The following is a 14,933-nucleotide window of genomic DNA, read 5'->3' on the forward strand; positions in this document are numbered from 1 at the left end:
ATTAGCAACAGAGCAGTAACCCAGGGTGCTCCTGCCTGGTACCTTGTGATCTGTACGGTCTTTGACCTGCTGACCTGTGCTCACAGCAGCCTGGATGTCGGGTGGAGCTGAACTTCAGTGTGGCTCTGTGCCCATATGGCCTGGAGAGAAGCTGCCCCAGGCTGCCCTGGGGTCCCAGTGCACAACAAGCCCACGACCCTCCCACACCTGTTTCCCAGTAGGAGAGGGTGGTCCTGTCCAACATGAGATACTGGGAACCAGGGCCTTCCTCTGTTCCTCCCTGCTGGGAGCCTAAATCCAATCACCAGTTTAGTTTTGGGAAGGGGAGGCCAAGGGGTCTGAGATGCCCTAACAGAATGTGGATAGTCTCGGGCGCCTGGGTGGCTCAGTCAGTTACGCACCAGACTCTTGGTTTTGGCTCAGGTCAGGACCTCTGGGTGGGGAGATCGAGCCCCACATGGGGCTCCATGCTGGAGGTGGAGCCTGCTTCAGATTCTCCTCCTCCCCCTACCCCTGCGCCGCTCGCTCTCAAAACCAGCGGTTGGTCTTGCCTAGAGAGTGTCAGAAGTTTCCCAACGGCACAGAGAAAAGAATTCCAGGGAGGCTGGTCCTAGGGTTGCTCCTGTCAGAGTTCTACTCAACCCAAGGCACTGTTGGCCAAGAGCTCAGAGCCCAGGGCTCCAGGCCCTGTGGGACTCCCTGGCCAAGTCACAGCCCCGCTCGAACCCGCCCATGAGGGGCCAGGGGAGTCTTGGTTCTCCTTCACAGCTATGGCTGCTTTCTCCAGTGGCCACTTCTTAGCACAGCCGCTCCCTGTAGGGCGAGGGGGCAGAGGGCAGGAAGCCCCTCTCCTAACCTCTCCGAGTGAGGGGCCCTGCTGGGTCAGTGGGGTGCGAGGCTGGGGCTTCCACATATCAGGACTCGGAGGGGCATGATCTCATCTCTCTCCTTCTAGGCCTGACGGGCCTTTCTGGAGTCCAGGGACAAGACCTCCTCAGGCCCGGGCCGAGAGGAGGCATCATTAAATACAAGGCAGTCAGGAGCCCAAGGAGAGCTGAGGATATTTATTTCACATTCACACATCTGTACATTTTCTATAAATAATGTAGCGCTGAACTATGTACAATCATCTCTTGCCCACACCAGTGCCAGGAGAGGCTGCCTGCAGACACTGGCTGTGTACACTGACCTTGGCCCCATTCCACCCTGCTTCCTGGGCATGGTAGCCTGTGGTCGCTGGGAGTCTCCCAGCCCAACCACTCTGCCCTCTCAGTCCAAAGGCAAGGCAGATCTTAGGGAAACTGCTGCTCAGCAAAAAGGAGCCCCTCGGTGCCGCCCCCCCTGCCGTGGCAGGGGCCACAGCAGGCAGGAGCCACCAGCCTGGGAAACTCGTAAGGACGAGGGAGGCTGTCACTCACTATGCCACCCCATGACTCTCCCTGCCTTTCCCTGCCCACCTCTTGTCTGGGCGGACAGGCCTCAAGCTTCCCTCCCTCGGTACGGAGTGGGACTTCGCCCAGCACCCAGTCATGCCGGATCCCAGAGGACGGAGAGCCAGAGCGCTGCACTGGAGGGTGAGAATGCCAAGGATGAGGAACCACAACACGACTCTCAGGGACACGCAACGGTGGGCTCCTATTGTACTCAGAGTGCTTAGAAGCCACTGGCCCAAAAGACAGACAGACATCACTCCTGAGCCCTGAGGGGAGAGTAGACTGGTCTCCTGGGAATGGAGAGGGAGCAGATAGAGGAAACCAGCGGAGCCCTGTGACAGACACTAAGACACGCTGAGACACACAACTGTGAACCAACGAAGCCACGGTTAGGGGCCTGCAGAGAACACACGCGCAGCATTGTGTCCTTGCGAACAGAAGACGCAAGGGCACCCCCTGGACTGGGGGGCTCTCAACCCCTCCCATCAGCTCGAGACGGGCCGGGGCGGGGTCCTGAGGTCTTCCTCCCTGCTGCGGACTGCAGCCACGTACGAGAAGAGACACAACACAGAGTAGCAGATCTCATGGGCCTAGAGGGGAGAGGAAAACCAGACCGATCAGATTCCTGAGACTCCGACATCACCACGTGGGGAGATGTGCCCAGCAGGAAACTGCCCTCACGGCTGGCCGGTGGGACAGGGCATCTGTGTGCGTGGGTCTCTCCCAGGGCTGAAGACTTGTTTTGGCTTCAGCTGAACCTGCGGCATCTAGATCAACCTCAGCTCTCCAGCCATCCCTAGTCGGCCTGCCCCTGTGCCCTCGGCGGGCCCGCCCCACTCCTGTGGGAAGGTCCCCAGGGAGCCCTGCGCAGACCGGCCTGCCGGACTTGGGGGGCACACTCACCATTGGTGTCTTGTACTTGTGGCTCACCACTTCTTTAATTTCAGGAACTAAAACCGGACGGGCAAAAGACAAAACAGAAAGTTCAAAACTAAGAGCGATAGTGCCAGGCTCCCCCAGGCGGCAGCGCCCGGTACCGGGGTCCCCTTCCCCACGGTGGCCTGTCCCAGTGGCTGCAGCGGCTTCTGCTCTGACAGCTCCTGCCCAGCCGCTGCCAGGTGAGAGGACACGGCCCCAGACTCCTCGGCCAGGCCTGTGCGCTCTGCTGTGGCTCCCTGCTCGATGGCTGCAACTCTAGCCACTTCTGTGAGAGCCTCAGCACGGGAGCAGGCTGGCCTTTCACCACGGCCCCGAGGAGCTGCTGTGGGGTGTCCCCCAGTGTCGGCCGGGTGAAGAGAGTCGTCTCTAGCCTGTGCCATCACCTGAGATGCCCGAGAACTCCTCCCCGTTACCAGCCCGACACTCTGTTTGTGTTAAGCATGGTTCCCTGTACTCCCAGCCCCTACGCAGAGCGTCCTGAGGCTGGATGGAGAAGTGGCATGACACTAACACCCAGAAGACTTGTAAGCGTCCTTCCCTGAGTGGCAGGAGAGGCCCAGGCCTGCCTGTGTGAGGGAGAGCGTCAGAGGGCTCTGGAGCAGACATACCGAGCAGAAGACAGGCGAGTACAGCACCCGGGGAGGGAGGTGACAAGGACCATCAGGCAAAATACACACATGTCCACAGCCCAGAATGCAAGACTAAGTCACCCCTGCCCCAGCCATGCAGGGGTTCTGCTTGGCCAGAGGAAGGAGGAAGGCCCCCTGGGGCTCAGCCATCCTGATGGCCCCTGGAGATGGGAGCAGAGGGGCGTGGCGTCCCCCTGGGAGCCAGAAAAGGTAGGATGAGAGTTGGCCACACCTTTTTACTGACCCTGGGAGGTAGGACTTGGGGGGACCCAGGGTTACCAGGGGGTAAACTCATCATAGGTAGAGCAAGAAGCCCGGGTCCTTCTCCTGAGTTGAAAGATTCCCCCAAACATCTCTCTGGCAGAAGAGGGAAGGGAGCACACAGGGAAGAAAACTCAGAACCAGTAAGCCAGCACAAGGGGGAAAGGGGAGGCTGGGAGGAAGAGGGTGGGGAGAAAAGGGATGGGACAAACTGGCCAGTGAGCAGCTGGTCTGCTTGAAGGGAGCCCATCCCACCCACAGCGGGGCCCAGGCAGGGTCCTGCGGGAGGCAGCACGAGCCGAGGTCACTTTACCTGCTGGAGAACGAAGGTTTTCATAGCAGCGATGAGGGGCACAAAAGAATGAAGCACAAACACAGCAGGAACTCAAAGCCCCAGGGTGAGAACCCACTACCCCACCGCTCAGCGGCAGCGCCTGGCTGCGGGGAGGCCGGCTCCCAGCCTCCGGCGACAGCTGCCCTGCCTGCCTCGGAGGCCCATGGGGCTTCCCTGCCCTCTAGAGTGGCTGCCTGGCCCCCACATGTCCCTCCTCCAGCATGGAGGCCAGGTGGATGCCATGGGGGCACTGGGGTGGCTGGAGGGAGCCCTGGGCTGCTAGGAGGAGCTCAGCAGGCGACATGAACACAGCAGAGCTTGAAGACTGCCCGTCTGCTCTGCCCCAGAACTTTCTGACCACCAGCTGGCCGAGAAGCGGGGGGCGCCCGCTCACCGAGCCTCCACCGGAGCGTCTCTGAGCTCTAAACCCATCTAAGGCCACTCGCTCTTCTGCGACCCCTTCCCTAGCAGCCACCGTCTCTCTCTCCTTTCTTCCTCCTTCCCTGGCACCTCGCGGCTTCCCTTTGCTTCCCTGTCACTCCTAAGCCTCCTGACCTCTCTGCAGAGGCGCTTCTTCTCTCTGCCTCTAGTCCCTCCTCTGGAGCGCCGAGGTTTGAGTTACTGCCATGTGAGTCCAGACCTAAGAGCAAAATAGTGTAATTACCAAATTCCTCCAGGACAAAGACGCCTCGGACTGTATTGCACTTTTTAATGTGATTCAGCTCTATGAAAACCTGCAAGAGAGGGAGGGAGGGCGGGGTCAGGCCCGGAGGCTCTCCCCCTGCTCACGGCTGCCCGCTCCCCCAGCTACAGCCCCGCTCCCCGCACAGAAGACCTAGTTCCCAGAGGGAGGGCCGCAGAATCCACACACACACAACTCAAAGCGCTAAGAAGCGAAGACAGCAGAAAGGGCATGTACCTTCCGCTCCTGGCCGGAGGAGAAAGCATGGGAGAGAAATGAAGGCGTTAGTTTTAATGGTCAGACCCCACCCGAAGGCCCCTTTGCTGTCCTGGGCTGCCCGCCCATACCCTCTGCCCAGGGCAGCGCCTGGAGGACACGGTGCCCCGGGGGTCTCCCCCGTCAGCCCATCAGCTCTCTACCCTTCCATGCATCCTCCTCCGGCGCAGAGGGCTGGCACGGGCGCAAAGCTCCCCTCGGACTGTCCTCGGGGTGGGAGGTGTTGATATCGTCCTTGAAACAAAATCCAGGCTCTCCCAAGAGGTACGCGGCGAGAGAATAACGGCTATCGCTTGGGAGCACCGACTGCGAGTTCTACAATCCTATCTGCGAGCCTCACATCCATGTGGCCCAGTGTGCAGCACGACCCTCGTTTTACAGAGGAGGACACAGGATCAGGCAATCTATCTGCCCACGAGTAACGAAGCTGGACTCTGAGTCCAAGCACATCCTGACCCGGAAGATCCGTTTGTGACCCCGCCCTGGAGGACTTCACCAGAGGCCAATGCGTCCTCAACTCCAACGGACCCCACGGCCGTTCTCCTGTGATCAGTCAGGGCCTGACTCCCCCTCTCGGCAGGATCTCTCTTCTAGGGCAAAGCCTTAAACTACAGACCAGCAGCTTGTACCTATCCATGGACTGGTTAGACATTGGGTCGGTCCAGGCGGGGGGGACCCAGAAGGGGGCTGGCCGCTGTTTAACAAGACCTCCTCTTCGGAAGGTGAGGCATCAGGGGAAGCCACAGCACTAAAAGGCGGTCAGAAGCCTGTTCCCCAAGAAGTGCCGGCACCTTCGTGCTCCAGGAAAGAACTTCACTAAACCTCTCCTTGGGCTGACCCTAAGGTCTCAGGTATGCTATTTAATATACTAAAGTCACAGGCAGGAAATATACTGCTGGAAATAGACTGCCTGAGCAGCTGTTTCCCATCACACCAAAGCTGCCCGCTTGGGTTCCTGAAAGAAGAAACTACAATGGCAAGGGGAGGAAGAAAGTCACGGAGTCCAGAGGGCCACCTCCCCTGAGTGTGTGCGGCCTGGCCCGGGGCTGTGGTGCTCGCACACTCAGACCTGGCTCACAGCCTCAAGGGGAGGAACCAGGATGTCAGGGAAGGGGTAGGGAAGGCACTTGTGTGAAGAGTCAGAACTGGGAACGGACCTGGGATGACGCGCTGGCCTCAGAAAGGAATTAGCTTAAGGACTGTCCACTGAGAGAAAAAGTAACACTGTGTTAAAAGACCAAGAGAAAAAAAAAAAGTCAGCTCCTATGGTGGGATCACAATGAGAGAAAGATGGACTCTGAAGTACTCCCCAGCCAAAAGAAGGGGAATGGGGCCTGTGGAGCAGGGGACAGAGTGGGGACACTCAGAGGAATGGAAAGAATAGGAAGAAGAATCAGCGGGAGAAATAGGCAAATAAACACACATACTCCAGGTAAGACAGACACGAGCTCCACACACGTACACGCACGCGCACACAAGCTTCGTGCACACCGGAAACACGTGAGGAGATCAGCTGGTCTAGACTCTCAAAGCAAAACCACCAAGCAGAAGCACACCCTGGGAACAAGGGAAGGCAGACACTGTGCGAAGAAGGGCCAAGTGAGACGCTCCCACTCACACTGCGCTGGGTCTAATGGACGGAGGCAGCCTAGCCACCAAGGCTCCCTCTCTTTCCCCGCCTCCCACGGAGGCTCCTCCTGCACCTTCCGGGTGGTGGCCAACGTCACTGTGCCCTCCCTCTGATTTCTGTCTCTGGTCCAGCTGCTCCCATCCTCCCACTAGCCCCGAAGGCCCAGAGGCTCACTGGGAAAGCACTGGGACCTGGACACTGAGCCTTTCTGCGGATGGAAGAACAGGGCCAGGCAGCCACTGCTGCCCCTCCCACCTACCTGGCTGTGCATGAACTTGAGATTGATCCCTTCTAGGGTGACCTGCAGCAAGCCGCCCTCACCAGTCTTCATGTCCTGCACAGGGAACTCGCCACCCAGTTCAGGGCCTGCGGTGGGGGAGGAGGTCGTCAGCTAACTGGGGCGGGGACCCCGGGCCTAAGCTCCTGGTTAGGCCTCTGACCCTCAGGACGGACAGAACCAAGCAGAAGGCCCTTGCTCGGGGAGTCACTGTCTTCTCACCGGGTTTGATGCTCTGCTGTCGGGCCGCGGCTCTCTCCATGCTGTCCTTCACGCAGTAGTACAGTTCCCGACACTGCGGCACGGGGGACAGAACATCCCGTCATCCGGGCCTCCCAGGGTCCCCCTGCTCCACTCTCTACCGTCAGCCAGAGCCAGGCCACGGAGACAGCCTGCCGTGTCCCACATGACAGCCGGACATAAAGGGGGCTCTCAACATGGATCGTGGAATTTTAACTTCCTTGCAAGAAACTCAACGCTTCGCCCTCAGCACCCACCCCCGCCCGGACGGAGCTCCTGGGTACCTTCTTGGTATAGAACTTGTTGAGCTGAGTCTCAGAGCCATTTCTGCGCCACAGACACAGCACCTTAGTCTTGGGGCAGTAGGTCATGTTGATGAGCTTCTCATACCACCAGCGCTCGTACACCGTCCCAATGTTACTCCGCAGGACCACGCAGTCATCGCACACCTGCGGAGGCCACAGGGAGCCTCAGCGGGCCTTGTCGCCTGGACTCTCTGTCAGCCCAGGCTGCACGGCCCTGTCTCCCCGGGGAAAAGGATAGGACGGCTGGTCCTGGAAGCAACCCCACGGTCAGCTTCTCAGCCTCCCGCTTACCGTCTTCCTTTGCGGGGACACAGACATTGACCTGCCGGACGTACTGTCCGCTAGAAAGGTTACTGAAACAAAAGGAATCATGGAGAGGAGCCTGCGGGCGGGCAATCGGTGCTTCAACTTTCACTTCAACCCACGTCTGTCACCTCTTCTATGCTCTCAACTTAAGAGGATCTCATGCCGCCACGTGCCACCCTTAGGAATGATCTCGGTGGACGCGCAAAGGCAGGAGACTATGGCAGGCTTAAGCAAGGAGGGAAAAAGGGAACCAATGATTTTCTAATACTGGTTCAGCCCTAGTTCTGCACAAACCTTTTAAATAATTAATCACGTAAGTGACGCATGGGCAATGCTTATTGCAAAAAATATAATATAGGGAGGTATAAATTAAAAGGCAAACTTCTCCTTCACATTCTCTTTTTAATACTCTAAGTCCTTTTTAATTAACTAATTAATTTATTTTGAGAGAGAGAGTGTGTGTCCGTGCATGCAAGTGAGCGTGAGTCAGGGCAGGGAGGGGCAGAGGGAAAGGGAGAGAATCTTAAACAAGCTCCACATCTGGCGTGGAGCCTGATGTGCAGCTCGATCCCATGACTCGAGCCAAAATCAAGAGTCAGACGCTCGACTGACTGAGCCACCCAGGTGCCCCCTTCACATTCTCTTCTTATTCAACACTCTCCCTCTCAGAGCAGACTGCGTTAGGTTCCCCGCTTCCCGTTACTTAGCTGGGTCACCTTGGATGAACTGGCCGCGTCTGCATTTCCTCATATGGAGATGAAATAAGTCAATGTGCATAGAATTCTTCGGACAAAGCTGGGCACATAGGAAGTCCCTCTAATTAGATGCTATAACATTATAATTATAATATAAAGAAGGAACAATGATTATTACAACCCCATTGATGGTTCTCAGATCTTTCTCCACACGGGGACCCATTTTCCTGAGCTCCTGATCCCATCTGGGCAGCTCGCGGGCAGCACCTGGATCTCGTCATGCCCAAATCGGAAGTTCGGAAGTCAGCTTTAATACTGGGCAGAGCCTCCTTCTGAGTTCGCTGTCGCTGTTCGCCCAGCGGTCCAAGCCGAAAATGAAGGAGTGATGTGAGACTCCTTTTTTCCTTCTCACTACACTGAGTTCTGTCCATTTCACCTCAAATACCCCTGGAACTGTCCCCCTCCCCGACTCCAGCTGGGAATTCATACTTCTTTTAAGTCTAAGCTCCAAGGTCATTTCCAAGGGGCCATCCACTACTCCTAGATCCTCTGCTATCTATTCCCACACTGCCTGCCCCCATGCATCTTCTCCCATAACGCTCATCATATTTCATGACACTTCGTTTCCTTAGCTGACTTCCCCAATGGCTTGTCAACCCCATACGGGCAACAGAAACCATGTCTCGCTTACTCATTGTTACAACCACATACCCACAGTACCTTGGCCTATAGTATGTGCTCCATAATTTAAAGTGAATGAAAAAGGAATATGCAAAACTACCGGGTTTTAGTCTACTATGTAGAAGTTACAGAGGCTCTAAAAGCCTTATGAAGAATAAGGTCATATAATAGCTGAGTAGAAACTAGAAATCTAGTCCTAGTCTGATTCTAGTTTTCTCCAGGTGAAAAATAAAGACTACTACCCCCCTTTCCATAACCCTTTAAGAACACCATGTAAAGGAGAGGGGCAGGACAGGTACTAGGACATACAATTTCTAGGCTAGAGAGATGACAGTAACAATGTACCTGACTCATCTATGCTGCTGGTGGAGATATAAACTGGTATAGTCTTTGGGATGGTGTTTGGCAGAATCTATAAAAATTTTAAATCTGTATAAGCTTGATCCAGAAATTTCACATTAAGAATCTATAATATTAAGAAGTCTATAGAAATTCTCATGTGAGGGGCACCTGGGGGGCTCAGCTGGTTGAGCATCCGACTCTTGGTTTTGGCTCAGGTCATAATCCCAGGGTCCTGGGATTGAGCCCCGTGTCAGGTTCCCTGCTTAGTGGGAAGACTGCTTCTCCCTCTCCCACCACCCTGCTTGTGTTCCCTCTATCACTGTGTCTCTCTGTCAAATAAATAAAATCTTTTAAAAAATAATAATAAAAGGAAAGGGTGAGAATCAGCTGCCACCTCCTTATGGTGCAGATATCCTGTTAGTCCTCGGCTCGAGGAGACACCTAACCAAATTCTAAAACTTCACAGTGACATGAACATGACTCTCTTCTCAGCTACACCAACACGCATGTGTCTGCTTCTGGGCAGAACGCCTGCCCCATGCTTGATAAACCACTCATTCAGAAAGCTGTGGGTGTAAAAATCAAACTCAACTAAACCAAAAGGAAACAGAATACTTGTAAAATTATTTAATTTTACTACTTTATATAGGAGTTATACTTGGTTCCTTCATTCATTTTAGAATTTAAAATACCTGGTATTTTAGAATTAAAAATTAAAAATTAATTCTAGAATTAGAAATAAAGAAACCATAGCCAATTTCCTTTATAATCTTGGAATAAGGAAGGGTTTTTCTACCTATGACTCAAAATCCGAAGTTATTAAAAAAAAAAAAAAAAGACTAATTCAACTACATAAAAGTAGAAAGATTCTGCCAAGGGCTGGAGGGAGGGTTAAAAAAAAAAGTAAAACAATTCTGCATGGCAAAAACCCATAGGCAGACTCAAAGGACTGATGAGGAACTTCACAGGGAACAGGTCAGGCGGCCCATATCTACACCCACTGATCTCTAAGAGAGGTGAGCAAATGGGGCAACAGGCAATATACACACTACCCATGAAGTATTCTTGCCAAAATACTGAATCTGAAACTCATCCAACCCCTAGATTGAACTACTAGTGTTTATAAAAAATACCAGTGATGAAGAAGCGTATTAACACCAAAGAGATGCAACCAGCAAAAAGTCTAGAACGTGAGGTACTCCGTGTGGCACATTTCTTCAATGAAAGAAATGGCAGAGTGGGAGGGGAACTGTTATATGTTAAGAGCTACTTCAGAGTCCTATCAGCCAAAGCCATCTATGCATTTTTCCCTTTGGTGCGGTGACAGCCTCTGCGAGCTCTTCCAGCGCCTGTGCATGTGTGGAGGGAAGCAGGCGCGGCCTCACGCACAGCAGGACGGTGAGCGACAGCACGGACGTGAAGAAAACCAAGGGCATGTATGTACTGACCGGTGACTCAACTATGGTACAACCACACCATGGAACACGACACAGCCGTAAAAAGAATGAGAGCCACAGGGAATACAGCGGATGATATCATTGTGACGTATGGTGACAGACGGGGACCACGCTTATCATGGTGAGCACTACACAATGTACAGAATAGCCAAATCACTACGCTGTACACTTGAAACTAATTCAACATTGTACGTCAACTCTTCTTCAATCAAAAGAAAAAAAAAAAGAACTCTCTTTTTGTACTGACATAGAGATCTTCAGGATATGCTCAATGAGAAAAGCAAGGTACCGATCAGTGGATATGATGTGCTACCTTTCTGTGAGAAAAAAGAAAAAGAACTTAACTTTATATTTTTTGTGTGTTTGTATAAAATACCACTGAAAGATAAAAAGGAAACCACAGAAGTGGTTACCTACAGAAGGAAGTGGTGAAGGGGAGGGGAAATTGAGAGGAAAGGGATAGGAAAGAGAGCAAGACTTCTAATGCCTACTGTTTCAAGTTGTCCTGACTTACGGACAATGTGACTACATCATCTATTCAACACATATGTAAAAGAAATGATGGTGAATTATCCATTATATTACTTGCATAAGAGCCTGACGATGTAATGGTAAGTGGATCATGAAGATGAATGAGATTAAGTGGGAGAAATATTCCAGTATCCGGTCTAGGAGTTCCCTGTGACTCTCAAATGTTCCTGTGAGACATATGAACTAGCATTTACCTCCATGAAGAAGATATCTCCATTTGTGTCTGTCCCCGCATGTACCACAAATGTCTGCTTCTTCATGTGCCGGCTGCCACTGGACCGGATAGCGAGATCACGTCCATTCTGAGGAAATAGAGATCTGTTAAGGACATCGGTAAATCTCTCTCACAGAGCTCTCTGGGCCAAGAATTCCGCCCCCATCCCCCACTCCAGCAAGTAAATTCCTATCAGCTTACTTAGCACAGTGCCATCTACTGGCCACAGGCCACGAGGGATGCGTTCTCAAACTTTTTGGCCTTGGGACTCCCATACGTCTTAAATATTATTCATGACTCTGGAGAGCTTAGGTTTCTGTGAGTTATATTTATAGATATTTACCATATTAGAAATTAAAACTGAAAAAAGTAAATATTAATTTTGAAGTCATTAAGAATTCTAAGAATACACCCATTACATGATAATATAAGTAATTTTTTAAAATAACATATTTCCCAAAACAAGCAAAAAAAAAAAAAAATGAGAAGACTGGCACTGCTCCACATTTTTGCACATGTTTGTTTTTAAAAAATATCTGGATTCTCATTTCTGCTTCTGCATTCAGTCCACCGTGTTATGTTGGTTTGGCTGAGGTATATAAAGAAAATCTGGTCTCACAGACATATATTTGGAAAAGGGAGGAGTGTTTTAATAGCTTTTCCGGATAGATATGATTATTTTTCTTCGGTGATTATAACAAAACTTGAGAAGTAACAGTTCGTCATTGCTGCAACATGAAATCTGAAAACCCATCAAGGAACATTTGGTACTTGGTGGCATGAAATCCTTTTGTCTACCTTGCATTTTGATGGTATCTTTACTCACACTTGAATTTGTAACACCACACGATGGCCTTTCAGAAACTATGGGTTTAAGGAGTAATGTAGCTCTTCTAAATACTGACACATTTCATTAGAGAGTATCAAAAAATCACACTGATTAATATCATCAATCTTGTTACAAAAGCCTTTAAATATCAGGAAGCTTCAAGCTTACAAGTCTGCCAAATAAATACCCAACTCTGAACAACCAAAGTTAGTCAATCCTCCTAGTGAAAATTATGTCCCATGAACGAAGCTGACAGTTCCCCTTGCAACTCAAACTGTTACGATCACTTTTTCTTGAAACAATCATATTTTGCTCTGCAGCACAATACTTCCTGTATATTTCTCATTTGGTCACATAAAATATTAAAAAGATGTATCATCAATGATCAGATTAGTAAAATTAATGATTTGAATGCTTTCATCGAGAACATTCATAAGTGCAACTATTTTTCTTTCTCTTTTTTAAACTCAGAGTGCCCCCTCCCCTCCGATGGCTCCCAGCACGGCTTAGTGCCACTGCCTTCACTGTGTGAAGGTTACCAGCAGTTTTAGCCATCACTGCTTTTGTACCATCAGTGCAAATGTCAACTCAGGGCAAAAAGGCAAAGATTTTAGTACTATTATGAAAATAGTTTTCGGCTCATGGATCCTTAGGAGTCCACAGACCACATGCAGAAATGGCTGCGGCAAGATGGTTCAGTACAGAGAATCCTGTCACAGAACAGAGGGACTAACGCCTCATCTAGACTCAAAGCCCTATTTTCAAAACTGGGGATCTTAAAAATATAGACGCCAACAAATGACCCGTGGGGAAGCCTCTGCATTGGGCGACAAGGCCCCAGCCTGGAAGGTGACAAGTGCCAGTGGGAGGGGAGCCTAGGGGACGGCCCAGGCATGCTTACCAGGTTCGCCAGCTGATCAAGCACTTCGTTGAGTTGCTGGCTGTACACAAGCCCAATATGCGACTTTCCCATTAGGCGCCTCACCTTCTTCCGGATGTCATTTTTATTTACCTGCGAAGCCGAATGGGATCTTAATGAGGGCTCTGCTCTCCTTGCAACTGACATAGACATGTCATGACATAGACATAGACATGACACAGAGGGGAATGTACGAGCAAATTCCCTACCATGTGAGACAATTCTGAGTCTACATCACTGAATATGAGAGAAAACATTCAACTGTTCTGCCAACAGGCTGGGAAGGAAAACCCTGGCTGTCCCAGGGTGGCTGCTGTAGATAAGTAGCTTTTAGAGCAGGTCTGGTTCAAATGGACTGGGGTTCAAGGAGACACTTCCTCCCTATCCCCAACTGTAACACTGAGCCCTGACAGGGCCGTAAGAACCCCTGGGACTCCTTGGAGTACAGTTCAGAAACAAGACTTTAGAGGAGCAACATTCTGGCTCGGCTGTAGCAGAGACATGTTCCCGGGGTTCAGGATCACCACCCTTTCCCAACCAGAGTTCACCGGGACCCCTGGAGTTCACCAGAGAAGAGAGATGAAACAAACTAAGTCAGCCTGTCAGGTGTTTTCTGTGTTGGATCAACTAAACCCTGCATGTTTAGAGAGGCTGGGAGAAACAGAAGAAACCCAGGGACTCACTCTCAAAACAACTCTCTTCTACCCATCAACCCCAAACTTATGCTTCCCTTTCAAAGCAGGACTCTTCTATTTGGTAACATAGTTCTTCCACAGCTATAACAAGTACAACCGAGTCAACCCAGAACTTGCCATTAATTTTTAACGAGTAGCTCTTTTTACACCTATGGAAAATTCTATATGATAAAGGGCTAGTGCTGAAAAATGAATTCTGACTATCCTAAGATTTTAGAAACTATTTTTTAAATTCATCATATTCTGTACGGAGTTCTACTGGCATCCTAAAACTACTTAGCAAAGGAAGCCCATTTAAAATTCAAAATAGGGGGTGCCTAGGTGGCTCAGTCGGTTAAGCGTCTGCCTTCAGCTTAGGTCATGATCCCAGGGTCCTGGGATTGAGCCCCATGTCAGGCTCCCTGCTCGGTGGGGAGTCTCCTTCTCCCTCCGCCCCTGCTCATGTCCTCTCCCTCTGCTCACATAAATAAATAAAATCTTTAAAAATAAATAAAAAATGAAATAAAACTCAAAATAAACAGGGTGCCTGGCTGGCTCACTTGGTAGAGTGTACAACTCTCTTTTTAAAAAGAGTTATTTATTTATTTATTTTAAAGATGTATTCATTTATTTTTGAGAAGGAGCACACAAGCATGTGTGAGTGGGGGCCGGGGTGGGCGAAGGTGGGCAGAGGGAGAGAGAAAGGGACAGAAGCAGACTTCCGCTGAGTGGGGAGCGCGATGTGGACTCGATCCCATGACCCTGAGGGTCACGACCTGAGCCAAAACCAAGAGTCAGATGCTCAACTGACAGTGCCACCCAGGTGTCCCTGTTTGAGAGAGAGAGAAAGAGGTGGTGAGGGGGAGAGGGAGAAAGTCCCACGCAGACTCCAAGCTGAGTGCAGAATCAGACACAGGGCACGATCCCACAACCCCACAATCACCTGAGCTGAAACCAAGAGTTGGATGCTCAACTGACCGTGCGACCCAGACCTCCCAAGTGTTCCACTCTTAATCTTAGGCCTGTGAGTCCCAGTCCCATGCTAGGCACAGAGATTACTTAAAAATTTATTTTTTATTTTTTATTTATTTTTTAAAAATATCTTATTTATTTATTTGAGAGAGAGAAAGAGCTAGAGAGAGCACAAGCAAGGTGAGGGGCAGAGGGAGAAGCAGCCCCCCTGCTGAGCAGGGAGCCCAAAGTGAGGCTCGATCCTAGGACTCCAGGATCATGACCTGAGCTGAAGGCAGACGCTTAACTGACTGAGCCACCCAGGAGC

The 14,933-nt window shown here is 51.1% G+C and overlaps 1 protein-coding gene across 1 annotated transcript in view; it reads right to left on the reverse strand.

Moving 5' to 3' along the window:
- Positions 1 to 1,044: 1,044 nt before the first annotated feature.
- Positions 1,045 to 14,933, reverse strand: part of LOC111149418 (MAP kinase activating death domain) — a 44,459-nt gene continuing 30,570 nt past the window's right edge. Inside the window, 8 exon segments of the mRNA XM_022506459.1 lie at positions 1,045 to 2,023; positions 2,337 to 2,383; positions 4,261 to 4,330; positions 6,444 to 6,550; positions 6,684 to 6,756; positions 6,986 to 7,150; positions 11,213 to 11,320; positions 12,963 to 13,073. Of these exon segments, the coding sequence (XP_022362167.1) occupies positions 1,919 to 2,023; positions 2,337 to 2,383; positions 4,261 to 4,330; positions 6,444 to 6,550; positions 6,684 to 6,756; positions 6,986 to 7,150; positions 11,213 to 11,320; positions 12,963 to 13,073 (786 nt within the window). The 3' untranslated portion in view covers positions 1,045 to 1,918.

Source organism: Enhydra lutris, unplaced genomic scaffold (genome assembly GCF_002288905.1).
Source record: "Enhydra lutris kenyoni isolate GAN:26980312 unplaced genomic scaffold, ASM228890v2 scaffoldscaffold22, whole genome shotgun sequence".
NCBI classification, from domain to species: Eukaryota; Metazoa; Chordata; class Mammalia; order Carnivora; family Mustelidae; genus Enhydra; species Enhydra lutris.